Raw genomic sequence first — 16,905 nt, 5'->3', positions numbered from 1 at the left:
TTGTTCATATTTGTATGGGCTTAGAAGCCAGGAAGACATGGTCAGAAAAATTAATTTGGTGGGGGACTTGGAAGCATATTTTTCAAGACTGGTCTCAGTCAGTTTGGTGAAAACTGCAGCCACTTCAGGTTGACTGTGTTCCTTATGCTGTCTCCCCTCTAACTTGTTTTGGAGAGGGGAATTTCTGCACTAACACCTCTGCAGCCAGGCCACAGACAGTTTCTACCATCTTGTCATCTAGACCTTCTCTGCGAAGGATCTGATATGTGGTGATTTAATATAGCAGCTGCTGGAATCCTGTTTACTCTAACAAAGTGGTTCTCAATGAGGGGTCCACGATCCCCTGGGTGGCCAAGGGACCCTACGGCTGAAACCCAGAGCCCAAGCTCCAGCGCCCCCCACTGGGGGGCTGAAAGCCAGAGCCCCGGCGCCCCCCTCCCACTGCATTGCCAGAGCAAGGGGTGGCAGCTCCACACACACACACACACCTTCCTCCTCTCCCCACCCCCAAGACCCCCCACCCCCTGGCCACATCGGAGATGGAAAGCTCGGAGTCAGGCAGTGTGGGGAGCTGCTGCTCTGGCTAGTGTCATGGAGCAAGCAGCCACGGCATTCCCCATCTGCTGCTGGTGCCCAGGGTTGCGGCTGCTCCTCAGCTCATGCAGCCGGCAAGAGTTGCCTAGGCAGGGGGACCCTGCTCTGTGTCCGGGAGAGCCCTTGGGGAGCTGTGACCACAGGGGAACCTTCCTGGCACACAGCCCCTAGTATCCCCTCCCTGCATCCTGAGCTACCCCCCTGCCTGCACACAGCCCCTAGCTACGCCCTCCTTGCACCCTAAGCTACGCCCCTGCCTGCACACCGGCCATAGCTACGCCCTCCTTGCACCCTGAGCTACCCCCCTGCCCGCACACAGCCCCTAGTTTCCCCCTCCCTGCACCCTGAGCTACCCCCCTGCCCGCACACAGGCCATAGCTACCCACTCCCTGTACCCTGAGCAATTTTCAAACTTTTTGAGCTTAACCACACACACAACCCAGACAGGATGGATGGCCTGCTGAGGTGAGTCAGGGGGTGGAGATGGGGCTGCCTTCCTGGACCCTGCTGTGTGGAGCTGACCCAAGCCCCACCAGCCTCTGCCCACCCAAAATAGAAGCCAAACTACGCCTATGCCCAAGGCCCCACTTCCAGGCCTGTGTCCCTCATCTCCATGCTGAGCCCTGGAGTTTTTAATAGCATGTTGAGGGAGGCCTCAGAAGAAAAAGGTTGAGAACCCTTGTTGTAGCACACCCACTCTAAAATAGGTGGAGCTGCACCAAAGAGTACTGCAACAGTGGGAGGCTTGTTTGTTTGAAGGGCTTGTGTAAACTCTTGCCCAAAGCCATGAAGAGACATGGTGTGTGGAAATGGCAATGGAAATTGGAAGCTCCTGGCTCCCAGCCCAGTGTTAAGTACACAGAAGCTTAGATTCTGAAGAATCTTGAAAGATGGCCCTAAAGTCTCAGAATTCCAAGATTTCTCATCACAAGCTGTCTAAAACACTCTGAAGAAGTGTGAGAACAAGTCAATGACAGTAGAGGCTCAAGCTTCAATATAAGGATGACTGAAACCTACTGGTAAACTCCGTTTGTTCATTTATATTCCCTTGAGCTATTCAAATAGTTATAAATGTTTAAGTTGTGCACTTCAGCTCCATCTTGGTGAATTTTACATTGGTCTTGAAATAAGATGCACCACAGACTAGTCCAGGGGTCGGCAACCTACGGCACACATGCCAAAGACAGCACGTGAGCCAATTTTTAATGGCACGCTGCTGCCTGCCGGGGTCCCGGCCGCTGGCCCCGCTCAGCCCGCTGCCGGGACCCCGGCAGGCAGCAGCGTGTCATTAAAAATCCTGCCTGGCCCGCTCTTCTCCACCCTCCCATTGGCATCTGCACATGCTTTCCTGACCTCCGTCACTTCCAGCGGGAGGTTGTGTTTCCAGGTTAGCGTGTCCATACCACTACCTGGTGTCCACGGAGTCTGAGCAGCCCCGCCCCACAGGAGTTGCAGCACCCGTGAGGCCTGTAAGTGGGGAAGGGTCCTGGTCCCAGCTGCACCATGCACCCGCCTGCCCCGAGCACGGCTGGCCCCACTCCCTGGACTCAGGCAGGCTGCCCCGGGGTTGGAGCCCTGGTGCCAAGATGAGCTCAGCTCTGTACTGGGGCAGGCCACGTCCCACAGCCTGAACCCGAGCCCGGGGGCTGCAGCTCGCCGCCTGCTGGACCCTGGGAACAGCTGGGTCGCGCCTCTTTCCCCACCCCAGGTCACTGGACCCCGCTCCCCTCCGGCACTGAGGGCAGAACCCAGGAGTCCGGAGCCCTAGTCGCCGTGTGCTCCCAACCCCCTCAAACAACTAGAGCCCAGCTGGAAACCTAGGAATCCAGAGTCCTCGCTCCCAGCACTCCTCCCCCGAGCATCAGACACCAGCCCCTTCCCGGAGTCCCAACTCCCACCCACTCCCCGCCCTACCCCCGCCACACACACAAAGCCCCTGCCCTGACCCCTGCACCACCCTCACATACACCCAGCCCTCTGCCCTGACCACCCTCCTCACACCCCCCCTGCATCCCCACACATACCCAGCCCCACACGCCCCATGCCCTGACTCTTGCACCCCCGACATCCCCACCCCCACCCTGAGCACCAAATGGGAGCTCCTGCACACACACACACCCCCACATTCCCATCTGCACCCCTAGCACCAAATGGGAGCTGCCCAGGTAAGCACTCCACACCCAAACCTTCTGCCCCAACCCTGAGCCCCCTCCTTCATTCTAGCTCCTGGCCAGACCCTGCACCCCAATCCCCAGCCTGCTCCTTCACTCCCAGCCCTGTGCTCAGTGCACTTCCACCCTCAGCTCAATGGAGAGGGAGAGGAACAGAATGGGCTTGAACCAGGGAGAAGGTAGGTACCCACTCTCTGTGAGCAGGGCCGGGACCCCAGACCAGCAGCGGGCTGAGCGGCAGCGTGCTGAGCCGCTCAGCCCACTGCTGGTCTGGGGTCCCAGCCACCGGCCTCGCTCAGCCCGCTGCTGTCCCCGGGTTCTGGCTGCCGGCCCCAGGGGCGGCTCCAGGCCCCAGCACGCCAAGCGCATGCTTGGGGCGGCATGCCGCGGGGGGCGCTCTGCCGGTCGCGCGGCAGGTGGCTCCAGTGGACCTCCCGCAGATGTCCCTGCGGAGGGTCCACTGGTCCCGCGGCTTCGGTGGAGGATCCGCAGGCACGCCTGCGGGAGGTCCACCGGAGCTGCGGGACCGGCGACCGGCAGAGTGCTCCCCACAGCGTGCTTGGGGCAGCGAAATGGCTAGAGCCGCCTCTGGCTGGCCTCTTGCCAGCTGGGGTCCCAGCCACCGGTCCCACTCAGCCTGCTGCCGGCCTAAGTGAACAGAACCCGAGGTTGGCAGCAGACTGAGTGAGCTGGTGGTGTAAGATCAGCATTTTAATTTAATTTTAAATGAAGCTTCTTAAACATTTTGAAAACCTTGTTTACTTTACATACGACAATAGTTTAGTTATATAATATAGACAGAGAGAGACCTTCTAAAAATGTTAAAATGTATTACTGGCATGCGAAACCTTAAATTAGAGTGAATAAATGAAGACTCGGCACACCACTTCTGAAAGGTTGCTGACCCCTGGATTAGTCCCACATTTTTAAATGGTGTAGCCTGCTTTCCAGATCGGGAAAAGAGCAATTGTAAGAAATACAGAAGTAGGAGGGAGAAAGGCGGGAGGGGGGGAAAAAGAGGAGTGCAAGCAGTATTTGCAGTGAAGGTGTTTGCTGGCACCACTAAGCTATGTGCTGCTCCGCAGATACCCCAAGGCGCCTTAAAAAATACAATTTAAGGTTTGTTTTTTTTTAATAGTTTCAGCTTCCATAAGAAATAGACAAATGATAATGATACCCTTATTGGTGCTAGAGAGCGGCCTCGTAAGAAACAGAATTGTGACTAAAATACACTTTGCAAGGAACCTCTGCAGTAGGATTCCTGGAATAAGCTTAAATCACATTTTTTATTCAAGAGATGATTAATAATACAGAAATGACTAATTCATGAGATGACTGAGTCATTTCTACCATTATCACATGCTCCTCCCCTTGACAAAATCCAAGTTGTACAAACCTGCTACTTTGCATTAGCATTGTCAGGCACAAATTAATAAATTGCATGTTATTTTGAAATAAAACAATCAGAGGAGGAACAAATGGTGAGGCAGTTTGCTGCAAAGAGGACAGTGCCTCATACTAGTCTTTCAACCTGAGAAAGACAAGCAAAATTAGGGTACATCTCCAACCTCAATGAACAGGATTTTGTCTATTTAAAAAAAATCTAAATATATTACAATGTTTACCATTTCAAGGTATTATCAGTACACATCTTTCTTCTCCAAAACACTGTTCTAAGCCCTACAGTATACATTTTGTGATTTCAAAATAAAATTAAAAAAAAATCTAAGCTACTTCACATACAGTATAATTAGGTAAATTCAAATTCCAACAAAAGTACATGATGAGTGAAAGCTTTAACGGTGATACATGATTTATAGATTAACGAAATCACTCTCTGAAATAGGTTAAATGCAGCAAGCTAGTTGGCAACTTTGTCTAATCAATTTTAAATAAATAGATACTAACTATACCTAAGTCCCCCTGCCAATCTGTGATTTTTGCAATCTCATTTTCTTTTTTATTAAAAAAGGTTTCTCTCTCCAATTTGCTGTGTGAAAGATGTTTGCACGCAGGAAGCCAATTAGGTCTTTGTCTACATCAGATCTTTTTTCATAAAGATTCCTGACACTAGCCACTAAAGATTTCTTTGAACATCTGTTTTGTCTAACCCTACTTAAAGCTGGTCTACATATTACACTGTAGTTAAAAATTCTGAGAGCCACCAGCACCTTATTCATACTAGCACTCTCATTATTGCTACCATTGGTGGAGATGCACAGGGGGTATTAATGGTGAGACTTATTAATAAAAAAGTTTAGTGCATATACAGTTTAACTGAGTATATACACATGGGGATATGGTGAAGCTGATTATACAGAAAATGTAGTCAGATACACAAGTAAACAAACTGGGGAAAAAACGGTAAGATTTTTCTTAAACTTCTCCGATCATATATCTTAGGGGAGGACTGAAATGTTAAAAGGCCACAAGACTTCCACGCAAAAATGTAATTTCTAATTTGATGGTCTCCCTTCAAGCAGAAAGGCAAAAACTCTGCTACAAACATCTATTAATAAAACTTGGCACTTACATAGCACTTTAATCTTCAAATCACTGTACAAAACATTAACTAATTATCTCCACTCTGACTCCACAAAATCTCTGAGAGACTGGTATTTATTATCCCCATTTTACAGATGTAGCCTAAGGTCACATAGCGAGTCAACTCAGTGACAGAGCCAGGAATGGAACTCAGGAATTCCTAGATCGCAGCCTAGTGCTTAATCACTAAACAATATTGCCTAGTAGCCTCAAATTCATTAATACAAGTAGCTATTAGCAATTCATTAACATCCTCTTTCCCACAAGAAATCTGTAGTATGCTAATGAAGACCTACTGAAAAGTAATCTGACAAATTTGGACATTAGCTGATTCCAGTTCTGCTAGTCAGTTGTGCCGTCTGCCAAAGGTAAGGAAAGGAATTAACACAGAAATTTTAAGTATTGTCTCTCTAGGAACTGAAATGATGAAGTGTACAGAATCTGTGAGGCGCTTCTCCTCAAAGCTTAATAAAGTTAATGCACCCAACTGTGAAAAGGAAAAATAGTCACATTTACAGAACTTCCTTTAATTAGCAGCTGTGGAATTTAGACAGGTTCCAAGTGAAGTATAACTAATTCAGGAACATACAGTGAAAGATTACAGAAAAAAATAAATGTATGTGATTCCCTCCCCATTTCTACTGCTGTACTCAATGCGATGCAAGCCCACACTTGGGCTGCAATGTATTGCAACACATCACAATAGGAACATGGTGGGAAAAATTGTTAATGCAGAAGAGAATCTCTGCAGTATCAAGCAGCCAGCCAGTACTGTAAGTCTATACAATGACATAAGAGTCCCTCATTCACAGGATACCAGCTCAGTACACAGAGCAAGTAATATCAAGTTTGGAGCAATTAGTTTAAGCTTCATTTTGCTTAATGATTCAATCTTCCTTTTATTAACCGTGTAAATGGCACTTACTTGTATTACACTGATTAGAAATATGTATCTCATACAAGCCTTTGTCATCTACAAGGACCAGAACTGTAACTGTTTCTCTCAAGACAGTATGCAGTTTTAGTTATATTCAAGTAATTGAATATACTTAATTAGTGACTGTTTGAAGTGGCAAAAAAAAAAAAATGCAGCCTGCTGTACCACAGTGATTTTTAGAAAGTGGAATAAACTATTGTAGAATGTAACAAAAAATTAAACACACTAAACTTGCATGTTAAGTAGTGTAAATGCTTTTTAAAGTCCTTGAAGTTCACAAAGGAATCAGGACTTAGTGAAAGTGAGTGAAAAATTACTACTTCCCACAAACTCTACAACTCAGCCATACTCCACTGGGCATGCCAAATTTTGTTATGCCTATGCATGTCAAGGATAACCCACTGATGAGGGGAACTAATTACCGCAAATTTTTCACAAAACTGGGCAAGGGGGTGGGGGAAATCAAAGAAGGATGAAAGGCCTATGGAAAGGATGAACAATATTTCACTTCTTTAAACAGGAAAAAAGGTACAATGATAGATATCAAAAATTAAAATTTAGACACCCCATTCCATCAAGCTTTTCTGCACATTTAAACTTGTGTCAGATAAGAACTACAACTAGAATGGGCTACTCTGTTTAAATGCAACAATGGCAATTCTGATTGGACCATCGTGCTTTAAGTGATGAAAATGCTTCAAAAAAATCTCATTTTCTAAACAAAGTAGTCATCAATCATCAGGACCTTGACTACAAGCAGGAACTATACTACTGTGTTTATGTAATATTCTGGTACATTCCCACACAACGAGCACAGAATAATTGGTGCTATACCAGGCTTAATAGCTAAAGATCAGATTTGAAAATTGCATCAATTTCCCCATATATACACACCAAGTTAAGCAGTGCTAAACATCATCACTACTCAACAAGGAAAGTGTCAGAATCTAACCATTTGCTTCCTAAAGACTTCAGATTTGCTTCAATTAGGACCATAGAAAGGGTTGGTTTTTTTTTTAAATCCAGTCACTAGTGGCAAGAGGAAAGGGTGGGGGCCCAAAAGATTTTTTCCTTTCATTTAAAAAGTTAGCAAGCTTCTAGATTTTGTAATTACAAATATAACCTTCCAAATGTGAACTAATACAGTGTTGTCTTCCCGAGTCTGCAGAGAGTAGCAGCAGCAATTACTGCCACTGTTTCACAGCTCTCCTAACCAGCGAAGTAAAATTAACAAGCTTTTGGTCACTTTTACTGGTGAAAGTCAGAGTCCTCTTGGTAGGTGAAACTGTCAAGAATCATGTCAATTTCTGATTTTCTGCTGCCACTGAAAACCAGAAAACTCTGGAGGGATAAGAGAAAAATTCCTTGTCTCTTCCATCAAATGGAAAAAACAGGATAAAGTTTCAAGTTTAGCAGAAGACTACTAGCCAAAGACTGATATCGAAAACGAAGCCTCACTCAAGATCCATTGAAAGCACCCTGAAAGAAATCACAGCTCAGGGAAAAAATGGGCTTCTCGCCCAGATGTTGCTGCTGATTTGCACTGGTGGAGCCACCTTCCATTCTAACCATATCACGTGGGAGGGATCAGTAAAATTTTAAGCCATAACCTTAAGTATACAACATCAGATTGAGGTGGACAAATTTGTTTTTAGCATGTAAATGGCAGAATGCTGGGTCCATTAACCCCATGTCAGGTATGTGACAGTACAAGGCCAGAGTCCAGCAATCCATCCTTTAAGAATTACTAAATTGTCAGTTAGAATCAAATTTTTGTTTGCAAGATGTGATGTACATTTTTATCATCTTGGATAAAATATCTACAGTCTCAGCAGTGGTTAAATTGCTGCTATAAAGGAAATTGTCCTCAGATAAATGGTTTCTCTATGAGAAGGTTTCACTGCTACACCTCACCCCAGGTCAATAAATCAAATTAACTGCACCTTGTCCTCTGGCCAGTTACATCATCAGCTTGACCACATCTTGCGAAGCGAGTGCAAAAACATATGCTATTTAAGGCATGAAATCATATTACTGCTTTTTGTCCAGCCAACCTCATGCTGCTGGTCTGTGAAGCAGTCAGTCACCTGAACAGTCTCATTATAGCGGCTACAGATCTTTTCTTGCAGAATTCAAGTCCTGTCTTTACCAAGGGTGGGGGAAAATAGGTAGCAGAGAGACTGGTTATTTTAAAATTAAATGCTTTTCATTAACTGAAGTCTAGCATTTTGTAACAAATTAACCTTCAAAGCAAACTACAAAATACGCAAACCGCACTATTTCATGAACTACTCTTAGCCATGCTTCAAAGATGTTTACATGCTAATCTGATATGGCTACTGTAAGATACCCTTTGGTCAGGTCCTTTTCCTCCAGTTGAAAACAATGGTCACTAATGAGAAACCACACAATTTTATCAACACTAACGCTACATTAAAATAAAATGACTCCATTACCTCCCTTGAAAAAGGAGTCCATTTTGCTTGTTGTCAAGTTGCCTGATGTCTGGCTAAAACATATACTTAGCCCTGACAATTTAAGAGGGGAAATATTTTTCAATTTTCACTCAGCCAACTATGGCACACAAACAGAGAAAATTTATCTTGTTTTTGTTTTCTCTTGTACTGTCACATTTAAATTAAAAATAATTCAGAAGGGCCAGGGACACTGACAAAAGCTTCAAACAGACAGGACTTCTATATAGCATCCACATTTTAAACATCAATGAGAAAGAGGTTTATTTTATGTAATGTTATATGACCCAGTGTGTTACAAAATTAAAAATTCAAGATTAGCTTCTATGTATTAAATCTAGTTTGTATCTGAGGATAGGAGGAAGGCTTTGTAGATTTTGAAAGTGTTCTCACAGCCCCATGAAGTGTAAATTAAAATCAACTCCTTTAAAAAAAAAAGTAAATCGGGGACAAAGGGATGAAAAATGCTCAATACTCACTGAAAAGCAGTTATGAAAGGGGCAGCTTTACAGTCTTGTGTTGCTATAAATTAAAAATAAGCCCTTTATTTAAAAGACATGAGTGTGTGAGAAGCTGTGAGCAGTTCTGATGCTGCTCAGGCCCCAGGAGGGTTTTGTTTTTGCTCGCGGGTGTGGGATGGGGGGTCATTTCGGTTATTAGTAAATAAATCAAGCGGCAGAGAGTGAGGCCTAGGCGTCTGCCAGAAGAGCCAGGGCCTACCTCTTCCTCCCCCCCTCTCCCCTCCCCACACAGCCTGGGTTTGATCTCGGCCCTGTGGGTTGCCAAGAAAATTTAAAAAAAGCGAGAGAGCAAGAAAGAAGAATCATATTGAACCACACAAGCACATGGGGCGAATGTAAAATATAAACACGGCTTTGGGCTCTGAGTGGCTGTTATTAAAGGTCTGAATTACTAAACATGAGAGGCGGGGAAACTCAGGCGGCCATTTCAATAATATAAACCTCCCCGAATTAGACATTATTCAAATGAGAGAGAGACACACAGAGAGGGAGAGCGAGCCCGGCCCCGCACCCCTGGCAACCAGCCTGCCACCCCACGCACCCCTCACAGCATCGCTGTTAGACACCCCCAGGGGCCTCTGCCGGGGCGCCCCGCACTGCGCTGCTCGGCCTCCCTCACTCCTGGGGGAAAGGGGGCGATGTCAGGGCAGCCCAGCCCCCCGGGTAACAGAGACACCCCCCCGCAGCCGCTCGCCACCAGGGAACCCCCCCCCCCCCCAAGAAGAGTCGAGTGGGGTTGAGGCACCTTCGCTGTGGGGGGCGGAGGGAGGCCCCCGCCAAGCTCCCCTCCCCCCCGGGGCCTCCGCACCCAGCCCCCCCGCTGCAGGCAGGCCTGGGGCTCTGGGGAAATAACGCTGCCAAAGGGTGGGGGGGGCCTAAGGAGCCAACCCCAAAAACCCACGCCCCAGCCTGGAGCAACAGCGCGGAGGGGACCTCGGCCCCACTCGAAGGGAGGGTGCGGGGTGCTCGCCCCCCAGCTCCCTGCCCGAGCCGGGCCCGCTCCGCCATGAATATGTAAAGCGGCTTTATTGTGGGCGTGCGGGCGCTGCCAGCCCGGCCCGGCGGCCTCTGGCCGGGTTCGGGGGCGGGGAGGCGCCCCCGTGCCCCCCGCGCCCCTGTGTGTGTTCCCCGCACGGGGAGGCTGCCGCCGCCCCCGCTCCCCCCTGTGCCGTTAATTATAATAATCCGGAGTACTAATAAATTATGCTAAGCGGGGCGGGCGGGCGGCGGGGGGGCCGCGCGCGCGAGTATGAATATGAATATGTAAAACGCAGTAATGATTACCTGCCGCCGCCACCGCCGCCGCCGAACTCTCATCTTGACTCGCTGCTCCTCCGTCCGCCATTTTGAATATTTTAACCAAAATCGGCCGCCCGATAAACCCTCCCTCGCTCCCTGCCCCCCGCCCGCCCCAATCGCGCAGCCGCCGTCTCCCCTCCCCTTCTCCCCCGCCCGGACTCCGGCACACGGCCTTTGCGCATGCGTGCTCTACCCCGCCCTCCCTCGCGGGCGACCGCTTCGCGCTTGCGCCATCCGCCCTTCCTTCTCGCTAACCCATTACTCCCGCCCCCCCGTGTTTACCCTGCCAGCATCTGTGCGCATGCGCCACTTTCCCTGCCATTCACCTCTGCCCCAGCCTTCGTTAACATGTAAAGGGCCTCGATACGCGCGCCACCTTGTTGCCCACCTCCCCACTAGAGAGTGCGCCCTTGCGCAGAGCGACTGATTGGCTGGGGACTGCGCTGTTGGTCGCTCCTTGTCTGCTCTCTGGGGACTCATTCCAGCTCCAGTGCAGCAGGGCAGGCCCCGCCCCAGTGGAGGTGCATTGTGCCACTGACACGCTGGCGTATCGGTGTATTGCTGTGTGATGGGATTGATCGTTTCTGTATGTTGGGGGGTCAAGGGTATTAAAACCATCTATGCCAATTACATTTCCAGCTGGGAGTTGGTCTGAGGGACGGAAATGATCCAACGTACATGGCTAGATAGGCAAGCTCGGGGCCGGGGGGGACATACTGGTCCCTATCACCTAAGGCTGAGCCCACCTGCATGTGGCTTTTTCACAATGTTTTGTTACTTCTGCAATATATATGTGTATATATATAACTGACAATCAAAGGAGACCCCTTGTACTTATGTGAAGCTTGCAGCAAGATAAAGGCCAAGGCTGTTAAAAATGACAAGAACACCAGACACATTAAAAGAAGAAATGCTTGTGGCACATTTTGATTTAGTTTTCATTAACTATTTTACTGCCAGCAAGCTACTGGGGAGTAGCATAAATAGGGAATCACAGTAAGTAAAATAGTTAATCCTAAATGAAAACATCTTCAAATATAATGGTTAGACTGACGAGGCATCTAAAAAAAAAGAAATATCTGCAAGTGGTGTTCTGTGAAAATACCCATCACAACTGTTACGTGCAAGACAGGTACTCCCCAAGCTCAAAGTGAAATTAATCCCCTATGTATAAAAGGGTATTGAATAATAAGAAAATGAAATAGAACCTTCAATTCTGTGCAGAGCAGGGTGTGTGAGTGGTGGTCTTTCATATCTTCAGAGAAGAACAATTACAGGAAAGTAATTTTCTCTTTAAAGAAACCCGTCATAACACATCTCCAGTCTTGGACAACACAAAACTCCAGGGAGATCTCTCTCAAACAAATACTTTAACCTCTCCTATACTCTGCATCAAATTTGACTGGCCTAAAAGGAAAAGAGAGTCAGACTTTGTGCCTCACTCATCAAAAGTAGACAGTGTATATTGAGGTCTACAACTAAAATTGGCTTTATGTTAAAAACTTCCATAGCCTTACAAAGAAGGGTGGACAATAATCTTAAACAGGTGAGGTGAGAAAACATTGCTGGTCACGTTGCTGAGTTTAAAAACTCAGCAGAATTAAGTTAAAATGATTAATAACTTTAATCGTATTCCTTATAATATTTTGTTGCACACATCTACACACAAAAGCCAGGAATATTATACCCCATATAAAGAAAAAAACTGAGGAGAGTCTATGCAATATTTTTCACTAAGGGCCTGATCTGAAGCCCAGTAGGAGGCTTTCCATTGACTTCAATAGCCTTTTTTGGATCAGACCCCAAAACAACAAAAACTCCAATCAGTTTCACTGATAATATTCAAAACTCTGGGTAACAATGACACTGGGAAGAACCGTATCTTGCATGCTGCTGCTGGAAAAAGTTATGAGCAGCAGCAGAGGCAGACACTGGAGGATCCAAAAAAGAGAGGCATAGGAAAGATTAGAGCAGAGCTGCTCCATAAGGGCTGCATCAGAAAGATTTTTTTCTTGAAAACAGTCTAGGAGTGTTCTTCAGAGTATGTGATTTTTGTTCCTATGTAAAGTCTCCTAATATCCCAGAATATATTGGTGGAAATTGATTGTGCTATGGAATGGTAAAGAAAGGCCTTCTAATCACGTTGGTTCCATGTCTACATTCATTTTGATGATATTCCATGCCGCTTATTAGATACTTTGTCATTTGGAGGACCTATTTGTAACTAAGGATGGATGACTCTCCAGAATGAAAATGTAAACAGAAGCATACTGGATTGCTACTCTTCAATTTTGCCTCCAGCTGGTCCTCCATGGGCCAGCCAATCCAATTTTATGGCCAGATTACATCAGCAGTACAGTCAAAGTGATCACACCACATGAAAGAAACTGGCCCTTTGTCTGCACCTTTAAGACTCCATGCAGCTCTACTCTTGCATAAATTTAATCTCCTCTCCCATTGCTTCTCATCTCATCCCTGCACTATCACACCTGTATGCAGCTTCCTATTACCTTCCTCTCTAAATGATGCTTCTTTCTCATCTTCTCAAGCTCAACCTATTTAATCACATTTAATCTTCTTTCTTGCTCTTGCATCTACCTGATTCAAGTTATCATCCCCAACTGTAATTCCAAGATGCAACCTTCCACAATCTTCAGGAATATCATCCAAAATATGGTTCCCGTTTGACTAGCTGTAAACAGCAAAAGAACAGCACTCCCTTTGTACTCCATCATATTTGCCCATATAACCTCTCTGGCTCCCTCTCCAGAGGCTTCTCTGGATCTCTATCTGCATTCTCCTCTCAGGTTTACTTTGACACATCTCTTTCTGGCTCTTTCCCCAAGGCGTAACACGCATCTCTGGGCTATATATCCAGTAAAGCTTGGCAAATCATTGGTAATGAATAATTTATTGGACAAATCTTGCCTCTATTTCTGTTGTGAATTGTCTTCAAACAGATTGTGATTTTCTCAAGTTTATTTCTTATTTGAAATTTTTTGCCAAATACTTCTTGGCCTGTGTCTTATTCACAAGCAATTTGTTGTGATTATTTGAAATTCAGGATGATTTGACACATAGGCAACACATAGCTCAATTCTGCAAGGTACTGAGCTCTCAAGCTCCAATTCCTCAAGACAGTTAAGTATTTGCATAATTTTAAGTCCATAAGCTGTCCTGTTGAAGCCAATGAGACTGTTCACATGCTTGATGGTAAGCATGTGCTTAAGTCCTTCACTGATCAGGGCCCAGAGTGCTTAGCCCCTCACAGGATGGAGCCCCTAGTTTGCTCTGTTCCCTGACTGGATAAGTGCAACACATCAAATCAGGTTTCTGGTATGAGTACTTGCACATGTAAGTTCAAAATTTGCTAAAATAATCTCCATTTAGGTGAATGTTCCTGCCAGTGAATTCACTTAATGCAATATTTAAAATGAACACATACATAAAGGGCATACATTCAATCAATAGAAATTCTTTTTAAAATTCAGTTGATTTTTTTTTGTTTTTTTTTGTTGTGTTTTTTTTTTACAGTATATACCCATCTCTAATTCCCAATCCCTACTCTGGCCTCTTTTCACAATTCCCCCCAGATCTCTGGTTGTTCCAGTCATTGAAGTTAGATGCCCTACTGTCCTCTGTACTGCTAGTTGTGTCTATGACCCTAGATCTTCAGTGCTAGTACTATTGCCTCTACCCATAACCAGCTCTAACTTATTACTGTTTTATAGACAATAATTTACTGCATTGTGGGGGCAAAAGAAATGCCGGCAATTATATATAAGCAAAAGGCAGATTTGGCAGCAAATCCAACCCTTCACACAGCCCTAGTTCAGGGAGAAATTAAGAAGCATGCTGAATGCACCTATTTTTGGAAGGGGCTTCCTCAGCTGATTCCTTCCCCCCCCCCCCCCCGGCAGTTTCTATGCTCTAACTTTCTCCCTGGTTTCTTCTTTTGCTCCATTAAATTTCCCTCTGCAGCTTGTGCTCATGTCCCTGATGCTGTTCTTTTCACATACTTTCCTTCCTCCCAATTAATTTTTCTTCCCAGCCTGTTCCTATCCTCCTCAAGGAGGTGCTGCTCCTGTCACCATGCTTTCTTAGGTCTTCTCATGCACTGTTTAAAACTGTCCCCCCCCCCAACTGCCATGGAAACGTATGGTCCTAACATTCTGTCCTTTCTCCTTAATGAGGTATCAGCCTTTGAACATTCTGCCTGCCATTAGCACAGCAGCAGAGGAAAGAAATATCACTTCTGTGTAGCCCCCTTCCTCTTAGATCCCCCTCTCACATCCAGACCATTCACCTCTCTGACTCTCTCACGATTCAGGCTCATTTTGAACACCTCTCTCTTTGGCTTTTCTCCAGTTCCCACAGGCAGTATCCACACTTCTTATAGAGATCCCAGCTGAGATTGTGGCACCATTTGTGCAAGATGCTGTATATATACATAATAAAAGACAGTCACTGCCCCAAAGAGTCTGCAATCTAAAGAGAAGACAGGCAAAGCATGACAGGAAGGAGGAATTATTATCTCTCTTTTACAGATGGGGAAGTGAAGAGCAGAGAGCAAAGCAAAGCGCATAAGTAGGCTAGGAAGGATCTGATTGTTGTTGGCAAATGTCAGTTTCACCATACACACACAAACGAACCAAAAATATGTCCATCAATAATTATCAAAATTTATAAATAGGCAAAGTAATCAAAATGCTGCTTGAGAACTTATTAAAGTTTGATTTAAGGATATTTACTTTGTATATTTTGACATGTGATGTTGACAATTTGTGTTTTAATGGTTATAAAGCTTTAACTTTTTATACCTCAGTGTTTATTGTCATTAAATTATTATTGTCTGAATACTCCCTGTCATTTGATGCCTCATAATTTCCTGCAACTGTGGAAATTTAAATTGATAAAAATAGAAATAAATGCTTAAAAAATAAACATCAATATTTTCTGCTGAGATTATAAAAATATAAAAATTGAATTCTGCCAAGCCTACCCATAAGCAATTTGTCAAGGTCACAGAGGCAGAATTAGGAATTAAATCCACATTGCCTGAATCCCAAAGTCAGTGATTTAACCACAAGACCATCATTCCTCTCTCTCACCAATCCCCACATGCCTCTTTGTGTACATCTACACTACGGGACTATTCCGAATTTGCATAAACTGGTTTTGTAAAACAGATTGTATAAAATCGAGTGCGCGCGGCCACACTAAACACATTAAATCGGTGGTGTGCATCCACGGTCCGAGGCTAGCATCGACTTCTGGAGCGTTGCACTGTGGGTAGCTATTCCGTAGCTATCCCATAGTTCCCACAGCCTCCCCCGCCCCTTGGAATTTCCGGGTTGAGATCCCAGTGCCTGATGGGGCAAAAATCATTGTCGCGGGTGGTTCTGGGTAAATGTCGTCAGTCACTCCTTCCTCTGGGAAAGCAACGGCAGACAAGCATTTCGCGCCTTTTTTCCCTGGATTGCTCTGGCAGATGCCATAGCATGGCAATCATGGAGCCTGTTTTGCGTTTTGTGACTGTCACCGTATGTGTACTAGATGCCGCTGACAGAGGCGATTCAACAGCGCTACACAGCAGCATGCTTTTGCTTTTGCATGACAGCAGAGATGGTTACCAGCCATACTGCACCATCTACCAATCCATAAATTGGTAAAAAGATGAGCATGGCTACCAGTCGTTTTGCACCATTTGCTGCTGTCATAAGTGCCCCTGACTGCTCTTAGCCAGGGGCGCAAAAGCCAAGATTGGGAATGACTCCCAGAGTCAATTCCTCCTTTTTGGTATCTAAAAATAGAATCAGTCCTGCCTAGAATATGGGCAAGTGTACTAGAGAACCACTGTATCAGAGAGCACAGCTGCTCTGTGTCAGATCCTGCAGAAATTATGAGCTGTATGCTATTCACAGGGGGTGCTCCTGCAACAACCCCACCTGTTGATTCTGTTCTTCCCCCAGCCTTCCTGGGCTACTGTAGCATTGTCCCCCCACTTGTGTGATGAAGTAATAAAGAATGCAGGAATAAGACACACTGACTTGTTAGTGAGAAATGAGTGGAAGGCAGCCTCCAGCTGCTATGATAGTCCAGACAAGACAGTAAGGAGTGTGGAGCAGAGGAGCCCAGCATCCCTCTGCTAGTCCAGGGGCAATTGAATCTTTTTTTTACACATGAAGGGTGGGGGCTGACAGAGCTCAGCCCCCTGTTGCTATGACAACAATGGTTATCAGCCATACTGTACCATCTACCAGGAAAAATTAGGGCCAGGCACCCTTGATAGACCTCACCGATGCTAGTCTGCATGGTTACCAGTCCTTTTGCACTGCCCCATGTGCCAATAGGCTGATGACAAG

General features: G+C 45.9%; 2 protein-coding genes across 8 annotated transcripts in view; one reads left to right on the top strand and one right to left on the bottom strand.

Annotated features, from left to right (window-relative positions):
• POU2F1 (POU class 2 homeobox 1) overlaps positions 1 to 14,644 on the bottom strand; it is a 231,567-nt gene extending 216,923 nt beyond the window's left edge. For 2 of the 4 annotated variants that reach the window (XM_039521081.1, XM_039521087.1), the window contains exon 1: positions 10,526 to 10,633. In XM_039521081.1, the coding sequence (XP_039377015.1) occupies positions 10,526 to 10,586 (61 nt within the window). In that variant the 5' untranslated portion in view covers positions 10,587 to 10,633. Of the gene's footprint in view, positions 1 to 10,525; positions 10,634 to 11,748; positions 11,948 to 14,559 lie in introns of those variants that run through there. The other 2 variants (XM_039521085.1, XM_039521086.1) reach the window with 2 other exon arrangements.
• GPA33 (glycoprotein A33) overlaps positions 1 to 16,905 on the top strand; it is a 102,943-nt gene that overhangs the window by 6,173 nt on the left and 79,865 nt on the right. Inside the window, exon 2 of one of the 4 annotated variants that reach the window (XM_039521091.1) lies at positions 5,577 to 5,677. The exons of the other annotated variants lie outside the window; for them this stretch is intronic. The gene's annotated coding sequence lies outside the window, so the exon portion shown is untranslated. The remainder of the gene's footprint in view (positions 1 to 5,576; positions 5,678 to 16,905) is intronic. 4 annotated transcript variants of the gene reach the window in all.

The sequence above is a fragment of the Mauremys reevesii genome, linkage group 1 (genome assembly GCF_016161935.1).
Source record: "Mauremys reevesii isolate NIE-2019 linkage group 1, ASM1616193v1, whole genome shotgun sequence".
NCBI lineage: Eukaryota > Metazoa > Chordata > Testudines > Geoemydidae > Mauremys > Mauremys reevesii.
The sequence above is the reverse complement of the archived record's forward strand: the minus strand, read 5'-3'. Positions and strand labels throughout refer to the sequence as shown.